Source organism: Stegastes partitus, unplaced genomic scaffold (assembly GCF_000690725.1).
Source record: "Stegastes partitus isolate 25-593 unplaced genomic scaffold, Stegastes_partitus-1.0.2 Scaffold123, whole genome shotgun sequence".
Taxonomy (NCBI): domain Eukaryota; kingdom Metazoa; phylum Chordata; class Actinopteri; family Pomacentridae; genus Stegastes; species Stegastes partitus.
In genome coordinates this window covers 194596-213013 of record NW_007577854.1, presented here as the reverse complement: position 1 = coordinate 213013, position 18418 = coordinate 194596, and the positions used below count along the sequence as shown (strand labels likewise).

The 18418-nt window shown below is 40.0% G+C and overlaps 3 protein-coding genes across 4 annotated transcripts in view; 1 reads left to right on the top strand and 2 right to left on the bottom strand.

The window, feature by feature from the left end:
* Window positions 1–263: 263 nt before the first annotated feature.
* Window positions 264–8264, top strand: lias (lipoic acid synthetase). The gene is made up of 11 exons (XM_008278412.1): window positions 264–422; window positions 642–817; window positions 2821–2914; window positions 3298–3378; window positions 3504–3660; window positions 4143–4200; window positions 4295–4423; window positions 5724–5869; window positions 5945–6015; window positions 6099–6210; window positions 7328–8264. Exons 1-11 carry the CDS (start codon window positions 264–266, stop codon window positions 7387–7389), a joined length of 1245 nt encoding a protein of 414 aa, XP_008276634.1. The 3' UTR covers window positions 7390–8264.
* A 64-nt stretch (window positions 8265–8328) lies between these two features.
* Window positions 8329–15731, bottom strand: ugdh (UDP-glucose 6-dehydrogenase). 2 transcript variants are annotated; one of them, XM_008278411.1, is made up of 13 exons: window positions 15722–15731; window positions 14898–14908; window positions 12652–12813; window positions 12066–12167; window positions 11751–11951; window positions 11474–11671; window positions 11205–11352; window positions 11016–11110; window positions 10803–10933; window positions 10428–10567; window positions 9238–9329; window positions 9032–9142; window positions 8329–8930 (listed from the first exon to the last, which is right to left on the bottom strand). In XM_008278411.1, the coding sequence occupies exons 3-13, from the start codon at window positions 12811–12813 to the stop codon at window positions 8820–8822; spliced, it is 1491 nt and encodes a 496-aa protein (XP_008276633.1). In that variant the 5' UTR covers window positions 14898–14908; window positions 15722–15731; the 3' UTR covers window positions 8329–8819. The 2 variants fall into 2 exon arrangements, with proteins under 2 accessions (XP_008276633.1, XP_008276632.1); XM_008278410.1 differs by lacking the exon at window positions 15722–15731 and having other exon boundaries at window positions 14898–15105.
* A 54-nt stretch (window positions 15732–15785) lies between these two features.
* Window positions 15786–18418, bottom strand: part of map9 (microtubule-associated protein 9) — an 11432-nt gene continuing 8799 nt past the window's right edge. The window contains exons 13-14 of the mRNA XM_008278461.1: window positions 17547–17714; window positions 15786–15845 (exon numbers count right to left, since the gene is read on the bottom strand). Of these exons, the coding sequence (XP_008276683.1) occupies window positions 15786–15845; window positions 17547–17714 (228 nt within the window). The remainder of the gene's footprint in view (window positions 15846–17546; window positions 17715–18418) is intronic.

The window sequence follows — 18418 nt, the reverse complement described above, 5'->3', positions numbered from 1 at the left end:
AACATTTTTAATATATTAGTCTTTAAGTTCTGTTTAATCTGTTGCCTGCTTTTGTTTTGTCTGCAGTTCTTTAAGCTGCAATCTCCGCCTGGTCTTCCTTTCAAAACATGTTTTAGCCTAATTGTGACTTACCTTGATGACTTAAAGTTGTTGTGTCTTTAAAGAAACCAATAACAAAACAAAGCAAAACCAAAAAATTAATTTGACTGAATAACCGATGATCAATCCCTAAACTTCTATCTTCCTCACTCTGTCGTTATGCCATGAATGCAGCATCAGACCAAAGTAGCCGCTCGCCAACGCTCGTTGCTAATGACAGCCGCTTGCTAGCTAAAGTCATGGCGCTGCTCAAACAAAGTTGCTGCGTCGCGGGTCGCTTCTCCACAAACCATCTTTGGCTGAGTCCCAGATGTGTCCCACATGTGAGTATTTCAACTTGAATGATCTCTAATCAACAAACTTTGATGTTGTGGGTGATTTACCAGCAGGAGCCTGTCCCTTGGCCTTGAGTTAACTACAGCCTGCAGTGTTTGGTAACTCAGCTGTGGAGCTGCTGTCAGGATGTTTATAACTTGGTGCGTGGATTCATGTCAGTGAACTTACCCCGACTAGTGAAGTAACCCTCAGTGTTTCCTCTGTAGGTTTATACCAGCAGTCTGACAACTGCTGCCAAATCCTCCCCAGTCAGAGCTGACAGAAAGAAGGAGCTGCTGAGCGATGACGGACCTGATCTGCAGGACTTTATTTCGGGGGAACTGTCAGAGAAAACCAAGTGGGAAGAGTACAAAGGCAACCTGAAGAGACAGAAGGGAGAGAGGTGAGGCAGCTTTCTATAATGCAACTATATTCAGATGTAGTGCCTCTTCTGTGGGTTATATAATGTAGCTAAGACTCGAAACATGCTGGTGAAACTCTGGTTGTAAAGACGGAAATGAAGCTCCAGAACTGTTGTGTTATAAAACAACGTCATTAGTGTTTACATTGCACATGTCCAGTTAAAGGAAGCAGAAAGTAGGAATGTTCAGCTGCTACAGGTTAAAGACAAGTCGCCCTTGTGTGTTATCAGAGGCGTTCAAAGATCATGTGATACAAAGCCTTATTTGAATGTGCTGAGCTGAATCAGCATAGGTGTTTTTGCTGTCACAATTTTCAAATTGTGAGTAATACTACACAGATTTTCAAACATCTTACCTTACAATCACTGGGTGAAATAGCAGCTGAAATCAGTTTTCCTATTAGTTAAGTGTGTTTAATGTACATGATGTTGATGCAGGTGCCCCTCCTCACCTATAAAACACTGCAGGACAGTATAGATACATGTGCTGAGACATTTCTTTTTTGTCAAATCACAAAAACCTCTCAGTCTAAGAGTGTAAGTGAACAAACAGTGAAGCAGAACTGTAAGAAAGAACAGATATAGTAAACTGTGAAGAATACATGTCTTTATACTGCATATTGTTATATGCATATATGTATATTGTGTGTATATATGCCATACATGCACTCTGTGTTTTTTTATATTGCATTTTTTGTACCAAAAAAAGTACAAGTTTAGATGAATGTCTGAACAAAGTCCATTTACATGAGTGGATGTGACCTTTATTAGGGTGCTGCAGTTTAACATCAGTCATGTATCAAAGCTACACTTTACAGAAGATCTGACATCTGTGGGAAAGAATCTGTTAAAATGACATGTAGTTTAGTTTCTAAGAGATTTTAGAATAGAAATAGAATAGAATAGAATAGAATAGAATAGTTCTTTATTGTCACTGTGGAAGCAATGCTAAAAAGACAGTGTTACAGCAGTGAAATGTTGTAGCATTCCTTTTTTGGCAGCAATACAAAAGTAAAATAAAATAAAATAAGACAAAAAAAAACGTGAAAGGAAAGATAAATATATATATATAAATATAAAGTATAAAATGTAAAATATTAAAGCAAAGGAGGTATTTACAGTACAAACTACAGTATTTAAAGCGGACAGTATAAGTGGCATGTGCATGTGCAAATTCTAGTCCAGTGCAAATTATTGTCCTGAGGTATGTGCAAGGTTTCCATGAGATAGATATAGTTCCATGGCTGTTTCCTAATCTTGTATTTTTACTTCTCTTCAATTACAATTGGCATTTTATACACCATGTAATCGGTTTTGATGATAACTTTTGTTATCGCTCATGAAAACTCCTTTTGGCATCATGTACTGATCCATGTTCAGACTGTAGATTGTCTCTGTTCACAGTGTCTAAAAAACAGGCACAAATGTATTGATATCATAGTATTTGCCCCTTTCGTGTATTTTAATGGTATGAGCAGAACTTTAGGAACTATTTTCAGTCAAATACACTACATTCCACTACCACTCACTACATCCTCACAAATAAACCTAAAGTGAAATTACTTTACTGACAGTGTCCAAAAAAAATAAAAAGGTGAAAGCTGTGTAGATACGGAATTTATGATATAACTGTTGTATTGGATTGTTTTATATTGCACAGTTGTGCCACCAAAATTCTCTGGGATTGCATATTGTAAGACTATTTACATACTGTATCAACATATGAAGAGATTCAGATAATGTTGAGTATTGTGTATATACTGAGGTAGCTTTCAGTGTCTCTGGTTGTATTGGAACATTTCAGGTAACGTGGCCCAATATTTAGTAGGACTGCCCTAAGGCAGTATGGATATTTAAAGCTTCTGAGCCTCATTGTTTGCGGCGTTTATTTTCCTGATGATTTTGCAGGTGATATTTCTATCTGAATTGGATTTTCACACAAGTTACTTTTTACTATGTTGTAACCGACTATGCTTTCTCCATAGGCTTCGGCTTCCTCCATGGCTAAAGACGGAGATCCCCATTGGAAAGAACTTCAACAGGCTGAAGAATACGCTAAGAGACCTCAACCTGCACACGGTAAGTTTTGTGAGATTTAACTAATGATGCTACAAACACACTAAAACTTTGTAAGTGCCACCTTAGAAGGGCTCAGCTTATTTACATTACAGTTGTATAAGTTTTACCTTGATACTGCTTCTTGCCTTTCAGAGGTTCAAAGGATTTAAAGGCTTTATTGTCATATGCAGCAACAAACAGGCTGTCAGTGTAATTAAATTATTGGCTCTCTTTGTCATTACCAAGTGCCAAGATTCACCTATTTACAGAATGCACTCAGTATGTGCAAATTCAGATTTGAACATTTTTGTGACATGCTTATCAAAACTGAAAAGCATTTATTTTGCAGTTTATCAATTTATAGAATCGTTCATAGTACTCCTGACTTGTGTGTGTTTTCTCAGGTGTGTGAGGAGGCCAGATGCCCAAACATCGGTGAATGTTGGGGAGGAGGAGAGTACGCCACAGCAACAGCCACCATCATGGTGAGTCTCTGTGCAGTTGCATTTACTTCTAGCCATAGACAAGTTCAATGATTTTAACAAGGAAGCATTTTACGTGTACTACATGTATACTTATCTGCATAATCTGAAATGTTCTCTATGTGTAGCTGATGGGAGATACATGCACCCGTGGGTGCAGGTTCTGCTCAATAAAGACGGCCCGTAAGCCCCCGCCACTGGACCCAGACGAACCGTACAACACAGCCAAGGCCATCGCTGCCTGGGGGCTGGACTACGTGGTTCTCACCTCAGTCGACAGAGATGGTAATGATTTCTTACCTCAGTGCACCTTCTTTATTCAACTGTGGTGCAACTTTGCACCATCTTACAAAGTAACTTATATTTTTAAAAGAGAAACAAGAAACCCTCTTCCAGCTGGAAGATCAACACATATATTCAGGGCTTTATTCATCAAAGTAATCCTGATAATCCAGATTTTTGGTGCAGATTTATGTTGAGACTCACTTCCAGCTTACATTTTTGTTCTGCAAAAGTCTGCCTTCACCAGGCTTTTATATGAGAATATGAGGTCACAGAGCTTAGAAGTAAGCAAAACCACAACTTTGCATCATCATATTTTCCAGCATATTTTACTCAACAGAACAATACTAGAAATAGTTTAAATGTTTACAGAAAACATAAGTGCCCATAGATTCAAGACAAACACTGCAAGCAGGTTTTCAAATTATAGAATACATTTATATCAACATGTTGTTGTGACACTTCCTTCTTTTTGCATTTTGAAGACATTGCTGATGGAGGAGCAGAGCACTTTGCAAAGACCGTCTCTAATCTGAAGGAAAGGTAAAACCTCCCATCGCTTTGGGATTAATCTACTGTTTGTATCTTACTGTCTGCACAAAATGAATGAATAAGCACTTTTGTCATCTTGATCTAGAAACCATCAGATCCTGGTTGAATGTCTGACCCCAGATTTCCGTGGTGACCTGGCAGCAGTGGAGAAGATCGCCCTGTCAGGGTTAGATGTGTACGCCCACAATGTGGAGACAGTGCGTGAGCTGCAAAGGTACTGAGACCTGGCATGTCTTCACTATATTTTACCAGCTGATTACATATTATGTCGTGTTTTTATAAGATGGTGAATTCTCAAAGTTAAAAGCTAAGCATGTTATTTCTTTTTCAACATGTGAATCCATCAGTTCTTCAGTTAAAAAGCTTTTAATCAGCCAACTAGCCAAAGAACAACAGGGTTATTGAGGAATTAGAACCATTTCTTTCTTTGTGTTTTGCACACTATGAAATTGCATTTAAAATAATAGACAAGAGCATTAAAAAAATGTTCATCTGTTAAAAAGTTAAACAAAATTTCTAGCTTATGTTTATAAATATACATTTTAACTATCTACAGTAAAGCAGGTTTGTGTAAAATCTGGTTAAATTTTGTTTTTATTCTTTTAAAAGACATAGTGTAGTTGACGGGCTGCAAGGTGACTCGGTGGTTAGCACTGTTGCCTTGCAGCCAGAAGGTCGTCGGTTCGCGTCCCGGTGAAGACACCGGGATCTTTCTGCATGGAGTTTGCATGTTCTCCCCGTACAGCGTGGGTTCTCTTCCTCGCACATAGTCCAAAAACATGTTGAGGTTAATTGGTGTGAATGTAAGCGTGCTTGGTTGTCTGTCTCTAAATGTAGCCCTGCAATAAACTGGCAACCTGTCCAGGGTGTCCCCTGCGTGCGCCCTAAGTCATCTGGGATAGGCTCCAGCCCCGCCCCCCGGGACCCTAGTGAGGATTAAGCGGTGTACAGATAATGGATGGATAGTGTAGTTGACAGAGTGCACTGATGTAGAATTGCCGATCTGGGAGGGGAGGACAGTAGCACATTCTGACCAGCAGATGGTGCATGAGAGACATTTTTCTGATGTTACTGTAACTGCTAGATGAAGTGCTGAGTTGTAAACACACTGAGACAGACTTTATTGTCATTCAGTATACAATAAGTGCACACGGAACAAAATTCAGTTGCAATTAGCTAAGCACAGATTTAGAATATAAAAGTATGTGTAATAAATATGAAAGTATATATTAAAATATAAGATGTCAAAATATACAGCAGCAAAAATGCTATAAGGTGCAACAGTGAAAAATAGTAAAGTGACCTGTGGAGTTAACAGTAGTGCAAAAAAGTAGTTTGTATATCATAGGAAAGTAATTGAAGATGTATGAAAGAGAGCACAAAAGACATGTTAGCCAGTATAAGAAACATGGTTAAAAAAAGAACAAGACAAAACACTGTAGTCGTTTTTCTAGTTGTTCTCTTTGATTATCTGTTTAAGTTGCTCAGGATGTCTGTATATTGTCTGTTTCCAGGTACGTACGTGACCCCAGAGCAAACATTGATCAGTCTCTGAGTGTCCTGAAACACGCCAAGAAGGTCAACCCCACTGTGCTCACCAAGACCTCCATCATGCTGGGACTGGGGGAGTCTGATGAACAGATAATGAACACTCTGACCGGTGTGTAAACAGTGCAGTCACACACAGAAATAATTTTACAAGTTTTTTAACATTAGTGTTGTGATGATGTTACAGAGCTGCGAGAGGCCAGAGTGGACTGTCTAACACTTGGGCAGTACATGCAGCCCACTAAACGCCACCTAAAGGTACGAGGACTCTTCTCTTGTTTCACTAGAACCACAATGATGGGAAATAGATGCACATCATGACAATGTGTGTTTGGATTTAGGTGGAGGAATACGTCACACCGGAGAAATTTGCTCACTGGGAGAAAGTTGGGAATGACATGGGGTTCGTCTACACAGCCAGCGGGCCACTGGTGCGATCCTCCTACAAAGCAGGTGAGATGTCGTCTTGCAGTTTTTAGAGAGTTGGGTTTATCCCTTGAAGAATGCGTTTATAGGTAACCATGTTATTCAACAAACAATGACCTTACATTTTTATGCAACATGCTCAGCAAAATTGCAAAGAATAGTAAATATTTGAACTCTAGCTGTTTCTCCTCCTAGGTTTACAAGCGTTCACCTCTTAGGTTTTTTGCGAATAATCAGAATTAATCAAGGTGATGAAATGATGTGCATGGTAAATTAATATATTTTTAAAAAATCAGCACAAATGTCATTCAGGAAACTGAAGTGGCAATCATTTTGGGAGGGATTATGAAATAGTAAATTATTTCTGCAAGTGCATGTTGTGTTTTTAATTGCATTTTTCGATACTTTGAGCACCATAAATAAAAGTCAAGACAAATCTGTGGCACTGCATCAGCAACAGAAATCAGACAAGTGGAAAACGAAAGGAGGGTTTTGTGACATTTAGAAATCTGAGATAACTCCAATATTATAATAATTAACCAAGAAATAATTATTATACAATAATTACGTCAAATAATCAAGGTAATTTATGGGTTGAGAAGATATCAATCAAGAAAAACACAGTATTTTTTATTTTTGACGATTATTTCTTTACTTAATGTGTTTTATTTTGAAGCATGCAGGGAGAAAATGTGGCTAAAAGACAAGCATTGTGGTTTTCTTTTATTTCTTTGAAGGTTAATGTTAGTAGTAATAAATAATAACTGCAAAAACTGAAGCGTTTGAGTATGAAAAAATAAAATAAAGACAGATGTCGCAGCTCAGCACGTAAAACTGCGTGGCAATGATACCACTTAAGTGAGAAAATGTTTTGGTGAACATACCCTCTACACAGCAGCTCAGTTTGTCAAAAATAATACTTCTAGTAAATAATAATCCATCCATCCATCCATTATCTATACACCGCTTAATCCGCACTAGGGTCGCAGGGGGGCTGGAGCCTATCCCAGCCGACTTAGGACGAAGGCAGGGGACACCCTGGACCGGTCGCCAGTCTATCACAGGGCTAAATAATAATCATGTAAGACAAAAAAAATGAGAAGAGAGTATTTCTTATTAATGCTTGCTTTACTTCTCTTCACAGGCGAGTTCTTCCTGAAGAATCTACTGAAGAAGAGAAAAGCAGAAGTCACTATAGCAGAATGAGAAGCTTGTGGAAGCTGCTCAGCGTCTGTTTTCCCCCTCGTCCCTACCTGCAGCTCCACATCGTAACTGTGACAAAATATGACTCAGTACCACAATACACTGTTTTAAGCTTTAGCACAAAATTTTTTTGTAAAATAACGAGTATAGGAAGTTGTGCAGTTTAAAAAAAGAAAGGTGGGTGGTGTTAGATAAATGTGCAGAAGTGACACTAACGTGACTTATGTTGGACCATTCTGTCACTTCTGTTTCTGTGACAACCCAGAGGTCTGCACTTCAACATCAAAGAGAACAAACGGCAGTAAGACGCCCACAGATATGTAGCGCGTAGACTGCGTCCTTCCAGGAGAAAACACAACCTGGTTTGAGTCAAGGCTGTAATTTGACTTCTCTGCTCTTCAGGGGGCCCTAAATCACATCCACCATCCGCACTCCCCTTACCGGACATCAGGTGGAAAGCCGCTGACCTTTAACAGCAAGCTCTGTTTCTGAGCGCTTTGATGTCTTGCTGCTTCAGGATGGATGATTTAATGAAGCAGGAGATGTTTTTGATTCGAGTCTTGCAGCGACTCAGGGGTGAAATTATGTGATACCAAACAAGAACCCTCCCTTTGAAATATTTTGTATTATGTTAGAAAAAGTACAAGTCGAACCCAGAATGGCCTTTCATCAGGCACATGAGTATTAAAAGAGGCATTTTACTTTTAAATACTTCTGTTTCTGCAGAAAAGTCACAATGGGGAAACTGTAGCTTTTCTAGTGTAATGTAGTTGAAATTTAACACCTGGACATTATATTTGTTGGTTTTACACACTCGTCAGTTAACAAATCTGTAAAGTGCACATTTGTATTTAAAGTATTAAAAGTCTTCAGTCCACTCTTCTGTTTTTATGCCATTTTTCTTTTTCCAACTTCAGTATTGAAATAATCAAGAAGCACACATTAAGGATAAACAATACTTTATTGCATTGGCCCTTTTTTGTAAACAGCCATAAATTCAGAGAACATACTAATTAACATACAGTTGATTTATAAAAATAGTTTTAAAAAATAGTATAAAAATTTGTAATATTTGATTATATAATTGATACTGTAAGAAAGTAGACTCACGTTGATAGTGTTGCTTTAAAATAAGTACAACAGACAGGTCATGTATCTGAAATGTTGTTCAGCATAGATTGTATAAAATTAACCGTGTGTCTGGAATGATCTTTTAATGTAATTCTTTCAAAAAACATTCCCACAATTTTTGATTCAAGGCTCGACTGACTTGTTCCTCTCATCAAACCCACGGCAGGGGAGCAATTAGTCTCACCGTTTGGCTCTTTTTATGATTAGGCCTGGGAGGTGGGACCTCAGTCAAATGTTTCACCAGCTATGAAAAGGCTGAGAGAGGAATGTGTTGCACATAGTGTGTGACAGCAAAATGAGTTTTAGACTTTTGTTTTCTTGCTGGGAGGTTCGGGGGCAGGCATGCGAGCACCAACGCCTGCCGGGGTGTAGGGGATTCGTGCTGCTGTCACTTTCTTGCCAATGGTCTCGATCTGTGGACAGAAAAGAAGCCAGGTAACTCTTTGTCCTTCATTTGCCCCACTTTGATTTTCTGTAAGAAGGATGTGTTGCATTTTTTTTTTTGTCTGCTCACTTGGAAGCCAATTGTCTGGAGGTCATGGTGAAGGTGATCCAGCACTCTGCGACCATCAAATACAAAGGCCGGCTTCAGCATCTTCTTGTAAATCTTCTCGTAGTCCAGTTCCTGTGGTGGTATTAGAGGGACACTGAAATAACATTTATGCTCACAGATTCCTTTTAAATGTTGTAGTTTATTAGAAAGTGAAGCATGATTGTGACCTTGAACATGTCCCACTCAGTGCAGATGACCAACGCGTGTGCACTCTGGCAGGCCTCGTAAGGGTCTGAAGTTACAGTAACCAGCTCAGACACTGAAAATCAACAACAAGATAAGTCTGTGTCAGTGAATGAACTATGTCTCACAAACCGCTAATCATAATCTGGCATTCAGAAGAAATAATTTTTTGAATATTTGGTTGAAAACATGAAATTATTGTTTTCTAATAAACTCATTAATGACCAGTTACTCTATCAGCTAAACAGTGCTTCATAGGTAATTCAGAAATCAAGAAACTACTACCAGAGTTACACTGGTTTATTAATAATAATAATAATAATAATAATAATAATACATGTTTACCTTGTATTGTATCTGAATCACTGCATACCGGCTAGTGAGCATATCATTGCTGTTTAGCGAAAACCACATCAGACAGTTCTGCTTTAGGTAATCAGTTAAGTTTTATGGTTTCTTTCGATTAACAAGTTTTTTTGTAAAGCAAATATGAAAATGTAATCCCTCACCTGAGAGGTCAAAAAAATTTTTTTAAAAAGGAGCTGGCTTCCGCTGGACAGTGGTGATATATAAATAAAGTTACATCCCAAACAACCACCCAGCTATTAAAATTCGGCAGTCTGTTTCACGTGTGTGCACTTTAATCACATCTGATTCGTTGTCTGGCTGGCATACTTCACAGTCCCATGTTTGTGTGTCACGTGTCGAGTTGGAACGTGTAGAACGTTAGCTTTGCATAAGCTTTCTGTCCAAAGGTAACTAAATCCACCTGCCAGCACTTCTAACGCTCGCTTATCATGACATTATATCCTGTTTGTTTAATCAGCTAAAATGTTGATTTAATGGGAAACTGCTGCCAGGGCAGCTACTGATCGCTGGAGTGAGCAGAATCTGTTTCCCCCGGCTTCCAGTCTTTATGCAAAGCTAGTCACCTCCCTTCACCTCCTTTGGTAATGTACAGACACGAGCGGTACTGATCTGCTTAATCAACATTCAGCAGGACAGTAAATCGGTGTATTCCTCGAAATGTCCTACCAGTCCTTAAATCGTGAGTTGGCAATGAGTCATATTTTCTTGGACCAAATTTTTGTGCATCTTTACTGCTAGACCACTTATGGTGTATCAACTTTTCCAGCACTGCAATGGAAACTGCAGCCTTGATAAGCACACACACCTCTTTCTGGGTTGTCCTCTGAGATGTTGGGCTGGGAGAGGTCATGAATGATTTGCTCTTTAAGAACTTTGGGGTCATAGATGAACAGCTTGGCACCCTCATCCATCAGATACTTCGAAATGTAGATGCTGGATGACTCCCTGGAATTGCGAAACACACACACTCAAGTGTCAACTCTGACCAGGGTTACAGTTCACTGCAGCTTGTTGGCAGGTGTTCAGGTGGAGTAAAGTGTGATCAACACACTTCTTGTGGTATTTCAGGCACACAACAGCAGGTTTATGATTAACAAGTTCAAAAAGAATTGGAACTGAACAAATGCTTACAAGGGTGTGAGAAGAAAGTGCACTGCAAGGAAACTGAAAAGAGACTCACCTTGTGTCACCAGTGTCTTTTTTGAAAGAGAAGCCCAGCAGAGCGATCTTTTTGCCAGTGACAGTGTTGAAGAGACAGTCAATGATCCTGCAGGCAAACCGCCTTCTTTGGTACTCATTCATGTCTATCACCTGAGAAAATCAGAAAAGGAGCTACTGTAAGACCGCTAACAAAATTAAAAATAAGATGCACTGCCTTATGTGTTGTTCTCACCTGCTGCCAGTAGGAAGCCACCTCCGGCAGGTTGAGGGCCTCGCACAGATACACCAGATTCAGCACATCCTTCTGGAAGCAGCTCCCACCAAAACCTGGCCGGAGAAGCAAAGAGAATTATTCTGACTTCATCTGATATAAAATGAACACAGCAGCCCATTTTTAGCATCCTGTGTGTGCGTCTCTTACCCACACTGGCTTTAAGGAACTTGCTGCCTATTCTCTGGTCCATGCCAATTGCCTTGGCGACCTCCTCCACGTCAGCTCCAGTGGCTTCACACAGAGCACTGATACTGTTGATGCTGCTGATTCGCTGTGCCAGGAACGCATTGGCTGCCTGAACAAGCAGACAAAACATGCATGCTGCATTTTTTTCTTTCACCGTTACGATTGTAAAACTACAAAATTCAAGAGAAAAAAACAATAAAAAATAATGACTGTAGCAGCCCTACACTCACCAGTTTGGACAGCTCAGACGACCATGTGTTGGTGGTGATGATTCGGGCCTTGGGGACCCAGTGTTCGTAGACGGCACACAGTGCTTTGATCGCTTTTTGACCTTCAGCTGTCTCGTCTCCACCAATCAGGACTCTGTCTGGCTCCTTCAGATCCCGCACTGCTGTTCCTTCTGCAAGGAACTCTGGGTTGGACAGCACCTAAAGCAGAGGCACAACTTTACAAACAAGCACAACAATGACAAATATCAGGGTTTGGTACATGTGATATAATACACACGTGTAGGTTGAGGCTGGGTTTGGTGTTGGCATCAAATATCCGTCTGATGCTCTCTGCAGCTCGTACTGGCACTGTGCTCTTCTCTGTGACAATCTTGTAGCCATCAGACACTTCTACGATCCGCCGAGCACACGCCTCGATGAACTTCAGGTCGGCAGCGCGACCCTTTCCCATCCCATAGGTTTTGGTCGGGGTGTTGACCTGTGGAAGATAATGTTAGAAATGTTAGATTTAACTTATGAGCTAGCCAAACTGCAACAAAACCCCAAAAACACATGTGGTATGTGTGTGTGATGGGGAAACTGATGAACTCACAGAGATAAAGACGAGGTCGGCATCCCTGATGGCTGAGTCAATGTCTGTAGAAAAAAACAAGTTTCTCCCTCTGCATGATTCAACCACCTCTTTCAGTCCCGGCTGAAATGGGAGGAAGTGGGGGGCTGCGTTAGTGAATGTGTTTGGAAAACATGACACAAACAGTTACAAATGCAACATGAGCTCACAATGACCGGCCACTAGCTGCCCAACACTAGCCATGATGACGCAACACTCTGTGGCTGGGGTTGACGTAGAGAAGTTGCAAAACCGCCTGGAACTAATTAGTGCCTCGTTCAGCTCATGAGGTGAAGTAATACTTGAAAAACACATTGGCTGGAACAGTTGCCTAGCTACTGCTACTTCTTCAACACTTTCATTGAGTTCAACTAATTAAACCAATAACTCTTTGAATCTCAAAGGTGAGATAAGAATGTAGGGAAAAACACACAGGCCATATCAGAGCAGATGTCATTAAACTATGACCTGCTTCGCCTCATTAAAGTTTAACCAGAAATCGCACAATTAATCCTGATATAACAGTACCTTTAGCCCAGATTTTTGGATACTAACACTGATACGTTACCTCATAAATGGGCAGGGTGTCTGAGTTCCAGGCTTTGATACGAGACTCATTGACATCCACAACAGTGACTGTGATCTCTGGACACATCTCGGCGATCACACTGCATGTTGGGCCTCCTACGTATCCAGCACCAATACAACAGATCCTTTTTATCTGAAACATCTGTCAAAATACAGAGAGAACATAATACATGAAGCATGATTAAGCACCTATACTTCCCTGTGCGTTTAAACTACCAATACAATCCCTCCATCAGTCCTTCCTGTACATTTTGTAGGGGCTATTAATAACTACTGTTTTTAATAATTAGTCTGCCATAGTCAGACAACGGTGAAAAAAATGCTAAAAATGCTGCAGAGGACCTTCCAAATATTTTGGTTTTGTTCTTTGAAATAAAAGCTCTAAGCTGTAAGATATTCAGTTTACAGTACTATGACAAATTAGAGACAGTTCTTACATGTGAAGCTAAAAAAAAGGAGTCAAAAAATTAGTTGATTAGTTAAATCACAAAATAAACACGACAAATTTCCAGTTGATAAGCCAAATTATTTGACTCATCATTTCAACACTGATTATTTGTGTTGTTACTTTTTAGGCGATTTCTTTTTCTTTTTTTTAAATGTAAATGTGCTATTTTGGCTCTGATGTAACTGCTTCTCTCTATCTATAGTCCTGACTATGGTGATTATAGGTTTCGGGCGATGTCCCGCCCGCAGCACTGTATGATTGATTACCTGTCAGTAACAATAGCGTAAAACACTGAAGGGCAAACAGTGAGAAGTTTTGTTTTAATTAAACACATGTAAATATGTCTGTGTAGATTCTCAGTCATCCAGGTCATGGGAACACAAGTTTCAGTAAGAAAGCGACTGGACTTTAGATTCTTGAACCTTACTAGAATTGAAAAGAAAAGTCCAGCTGCTTTATACTGAAGCACCTCAAAAACCTACGTAAATTTTTTTTTTTTTTTTTTTTTGGACCTTTATTTAACCAGGCAAAACAGATTAGGAGCACAGTTCTTATTTTCAGCTGTGGCCTGGCAAAAGGGCGAGGCCTTTTTTAGGGAAAGGAACAAGGGGGTCTAAATAAACAAAATAAGATTCAATTTAAACAAGACAATTTAAACAATAGATCAAACAAACATACAATATAAACAGGGTATTTACAAAGACACAGCTAAAATACACACACAAAATGCGCAGGACAGGCCAGCAGTCTACGTGACTGCAACATTTTTCTTTTAAAATAGTTTAAAATAGAACTTTAAACACCAGCTTGGAGATGAGGGCATGTAGCCTTAGTGTTTTTTGTAAGTCATTCCAGTCTCTGGCTGCAGCAGACTGGAAGGACCACAAAATGTAAAAGATAATTAAACAAACCATTTCAGCAAGTTTAACAAGTTATGTGTTGAAATGTGTGTTATTCTAAATTTTGACACCAAGATTTTTTTGTTTTGTTTTGCAAATATATGTTGTTTTCAGTTATCAGTCTACTTGATTACTAGAAGCTGGTACTGAGATTGGTATTGAGTTGTTCTTTCAAGCATTTCAAACATCAAACATTTACTAGTTCAAGCTTCTGAGTTGAAGATGACTATTTAAGCCATTTAAATACATCACCTCAGTAAAAACAGTTGTCAGATTTACTGATAATTGAAACAACCATTTGCTGCAGCCCAATGCTACATAGGAAAGTGCATCCCCATTCATCTGCCCATATATCTCACTGAGCTAAAAAAAAAAAAAAAAAAAACTGTCTAGTTAAGCTAAAAAAAAAAAAAAAAAAAAAAGTGTCTCAACTTTTCAAGAGTTAACTTCTAAAAGCTGAATCACTACAAAAAGCCAAACTACTCCTATCTAACACTTAACAGTTTAGGGTTTCTACATATCCTGTTGAAACCTCCACATGAGCTGGTACACCGGTGCTACACTCAGTGACAGTCACCAGTCTCACCGTCTCAGCCTGGGAGGAAATAAAGACCCTTTCATTGCAGCTCAGCCACGTCTAGCAGGGACGATCAATGAGTCCTTTCTCCCTGTTACCTTCCTTCAGTTCAGGTTAGCTGCGCTACGGTCAAGTGTCACTGTCTGACCGCCAACACTTCACATTATGGAGACTTCAGTTAAGCTAGTTTACCTCCTGTTTCTTAACGCTGGGCGAGAAAACCCAAAAGTAAGTAAATATGAATGACTGGAGGTCTGTGCTGGGCTGTTTGAAGCTAGCTAGCCGCAGTTAGCCGCCGTTACCTCTCTGCCAGCTCGACACCAGAACTTCAGGAAGGTTCGCTGCTCCGGTAAAATGTCGTCGTCTTGAGCTCCGGAGCCGTTACTCGCTGACAGTCGCTACAGTCTCTAAAGCCGAGATAAAGCTGCGGTTCGACCGGTTCACTCACACCATCAAGCTCTGTGTGCCAACTTTTCAGGCATCACCTTCACTAGACATGAATCATCAAGGAGCAGCCTTCACAGCGCACATCCACACAGACGCGTTTCAAAGTAAAAGCATGTTTCAAAGTAAGAGCACTAGGTTTAGCCCAAAACTGTCTCTGTGCCCTGGGTTATTATGGGATTCCACTTTATTCAATAGTCATTTTTTAAATACATACATGAATAGATATTATATATATATTAAGTATATGAAAGCATTAAATACTTCAAACTGTATAATTTCTGCTCCGCCTGCAGAAATGACAGCTGAAACATTGGACAATAATACAGTTGAAACCAGAAGTTTACATACACTGTATAAAAAGACATATAACCTTTTTTTCCCTCAATGTCTGACATAAAATCTGACTAAAATTTTCCTGTTTTAGGCCAGTTAGGATTACCAAAATTATTTAGATTTCCTAAATGCCAGAATAATGAGATAGAGAATTTTTTTAGATTTTTTGTTTGTTTGTTTTTTACTACTGTCTTCAATTTGCCTTCAATCTTCAACTAATATTACTAAGTTTTCAAACTATTTGGGAAAGCCGAGATGATGTGATGGTTTTGAAAGCTTTTAATAGGTTAATTAATAATATTTGAGTTAACTGGAGGCACACCTGTGGGTGTATCTTCAGGCACACCTCAAACACATTGCTTTCTTTTGTGACAACATGGGAAAATCTAAAGAAATCAGCCAAGATATCTTTAGAAGAGAACTGTGGACTTGCACAAGTCTGGTTCCTCCTTGGGTACAATTCCAGATGCCTGAAGGTTCCACATTTATCTGTTCAAACAATTATATGCAAGGACAAATACAGTGGGAATGTCCAGTCTTCGTACTGCGCAGGAAGAGATGGGCTCTGTGACCTAGAGATGAACATGTTTTGGTGTGAAATGTGTGTATCAACCCCAGAACAAAAGCAAAAGACCTTGTGAAGATGCTGACTGGAGCTGGTATAAGAGAGTGTCATTGTCCGCAGTGAAACAAGTCCTGTACCGACATGTGCTGAAAGGATACTCAAAAAGGAAGAAGACATTACTCCAAAAGCAACATAAAAAAGATAGATTACAGTTTGCAAATGCATACAGAGACAAAGATCTTTATTTTTGGAGACATGTCCTGTGGTCTGACGAAACTGAAATGGAACTGTTTTACCGTAATGACCATCGTTACATTTGGAAGAAAAAGGGGGAAGCTTGCGAACCTGAAAATACCATCCCAACTGTGAAGTACGGAGGTGGTAGCATCATGTTGTAGGGGTGTTTGGCTGCAGGAAGAACTGGTACATTTCACAAAATAGATGGCATCATGAGGAAAGAACATTAAGTGGAAATATTGAAGCAACATCTCAAGGCATCAGCCAGGAAGTTACAGCTTGGCTGCACAAATGGGTCTTCCAAATGGACAGTGACCCTAAGCATACTGCCAAATTAGTCACAAAGGGGCTTAAGAACGACAAAGTCAGTGTTTTGGAGTGGCCATTACAAAGCCTGGATCTCAGTCCTGTAGAAAATTTGTGGGCAGAGCTGAAAAGTCGTGTGGAGCAAGGCAGCTTACAAACCTGATTCAGTTACACCAGTTTTGTCAGGAGGAATGGGCCAGAATTCCAGCAAGCTTTTGTGAGAAGCTTGTGGAAGGAAACCCAAAAGATTTGACCCAAGTCGTACAGTTTAAAGGCAATGCTACCAAATACTAAGGAAATGTATGTAAACTTCTGACTTTGAAGAAAGTAGGAAAAAATTATCTCATTATTCTGGCGTTTAACAAATAGAAATAATTTTGGTAATGCCAACTGACCTAAAACAGGAAAAGTTTAGTCACATTTAATGTCAGATGATGAGAAAAAAAAGGTTGTATGTCTTTTTATACAGTGTATGTAAACTTCTTGTTTCAACTTTATCTGTATGGGGGAAAAAACTGGCGCAGAGAAATGGTTTAACAAAGTAGTACTGCCAGAAAAATGCTAGTTACTGGATGCAACTCCACTTTTATGACTTTGTCCATTGGCGTCTATTGGGCTTCAGGAATGGTCGTGCAGACTGACCAGACTTTAGCCTGTGGCGACCTCCCCTTTACTTCATCTCTGACATTTCAGCCCAATAACTTTAGACTAAATGCAGCTGTAGACTACATAAAATGTTGCAACTTCACAAATATCAAAAGTTTTATATCGCAAACTCAGAGGCTTTTGATCTGAGACACCTGCTTTCAGGTTCTTTATTATCTGGGAGAGTTTTGCTTTGTTTGGCAGTGAGAAAGTTAAACCAGGACGAGATGTTGTAACTGAGGATGGATTCAATGAGTGATCTATAAACCAGAGTTAAAATGTCTTTGCTGATGTTAAAAGTTGTCAATTTTCTGAGCAGGTGGAGACGCTGTTGTGCCTTTTTGTCGACAGAGTCAGCATGTTGTGAGAAGGACAGGCAGGTATCAATCTCTGTTCCAAGATATCTGAAACTCTGTACCTGTTCCATCAACTGACCCTGGATGTTGAGTGGTACAAGCAGATCCACTAGGTTTTTCCCCACATACCCACAGCAGAGCTCCTTGGTTTTTGTGATGTTCAGCTCAAGTGAGCTTTCGGCAATGGCTTGAACCAGGTTGTGGACTTCCTGCTGGTATTGCGTCAGGATCTGGATGTCAGTGAGGTGGGCTACCAGGCCATATCATCTGCGCTTAAAATGTATCATTGCTTTACTGCTGCAGGTGATGGCATTTGTGTAGGCAGTGAAAAGAATGGGTGACAGGACACAGCCCTGGGACAGCCCCGTCTATAAAGTCAGTGTACTAGATGTGAAACCATTAAAAAACATGTGCTGTGGTCTGTCTTTTAAAAAGTCCTTTATCCATAAAATCAGAGTGGGGTGTACCTGGAGGTCAGAGAGGCGGTGTAGCAGAGTGTTATTATTTACAGTGTTAAAAGCAGATGAAAAGTCCAAGTGTTTGGTGACTTTGTCAAGGAGCATGACGGTTGCATCCTTGGTGCCTCTTTTTGGCTTGTAGGCAAACTGGAAAGGATCCAGTTTGTCTGACAGATCACCTAACAGTAGGTCACAAACTGTTTTCTCCATACATTTACAGAGCACTGATGTCAGGGCTACTGGCCTGTAGCCCTTTTTTTGGGATTGGATTGATGATCAATTCCTTCCACTGTCTGGGGACTATGCCAGAGTCCAGTAGGTGTTGAAACAACCAGGTCAACACTCCACCTAGGTGGGTGGGGCATTCCTTGAGCACCCTGCCTCTGAGCCTGTCAGGGCTAGTGGCTTTGTTAGGGTTTCCTCTACGCAGAATAGAGGTTACCAGCTGTTCATCAATGGTGAGGGCTGGGGGGGGG

Excerpts from the sequence above, each read along its gene's own strand:
- lias (XM_008278412.1), top strand. The coding sequence starts at position 264 with ATGAATGCAGCATCAGACCAAAGTAGCCGCTCGCCAACGCTCGTTGCT. Across the intron at positions 3,661-4,142 it reads CACCTCAGTCGACAGAGATG|ACATTGCTGATGGAGGAGCA; the intron begins GTAATGATTTCT and ends TGCATTTTGAAG. Across the intron at positions 6,016-6,098 it reads CCACTAAACGCCACCTAAAG|GTGGAGGAATACGTCACACC; the intron begins GTACGAGGACTC and ends GTTTGGATTTAG.
- ugdh (XM_008278411.1), bottom strand. The coding sequence starts at position 12,813 with ATGTTTCAGATAAAAAGGATCTGTTGTATTGGTGCTGGATACGTAGGA. Across the intron at positions 11,672-11,750 it reads AACCCAGCCTCAACCTACAC|GTGCTGTCCAACCCAGAGTT; the intron begins GTGTGTATTATA and ends CCTCTGCTTTAG. Across the intron at positions 9,330-10,427 it reads AGAGGACAACCCAGAAAGAG|TGTCTGAGCTGGTTACTGTA; the intron begins GTGTGTGTGCTT and ends GTTGATTTTCAG.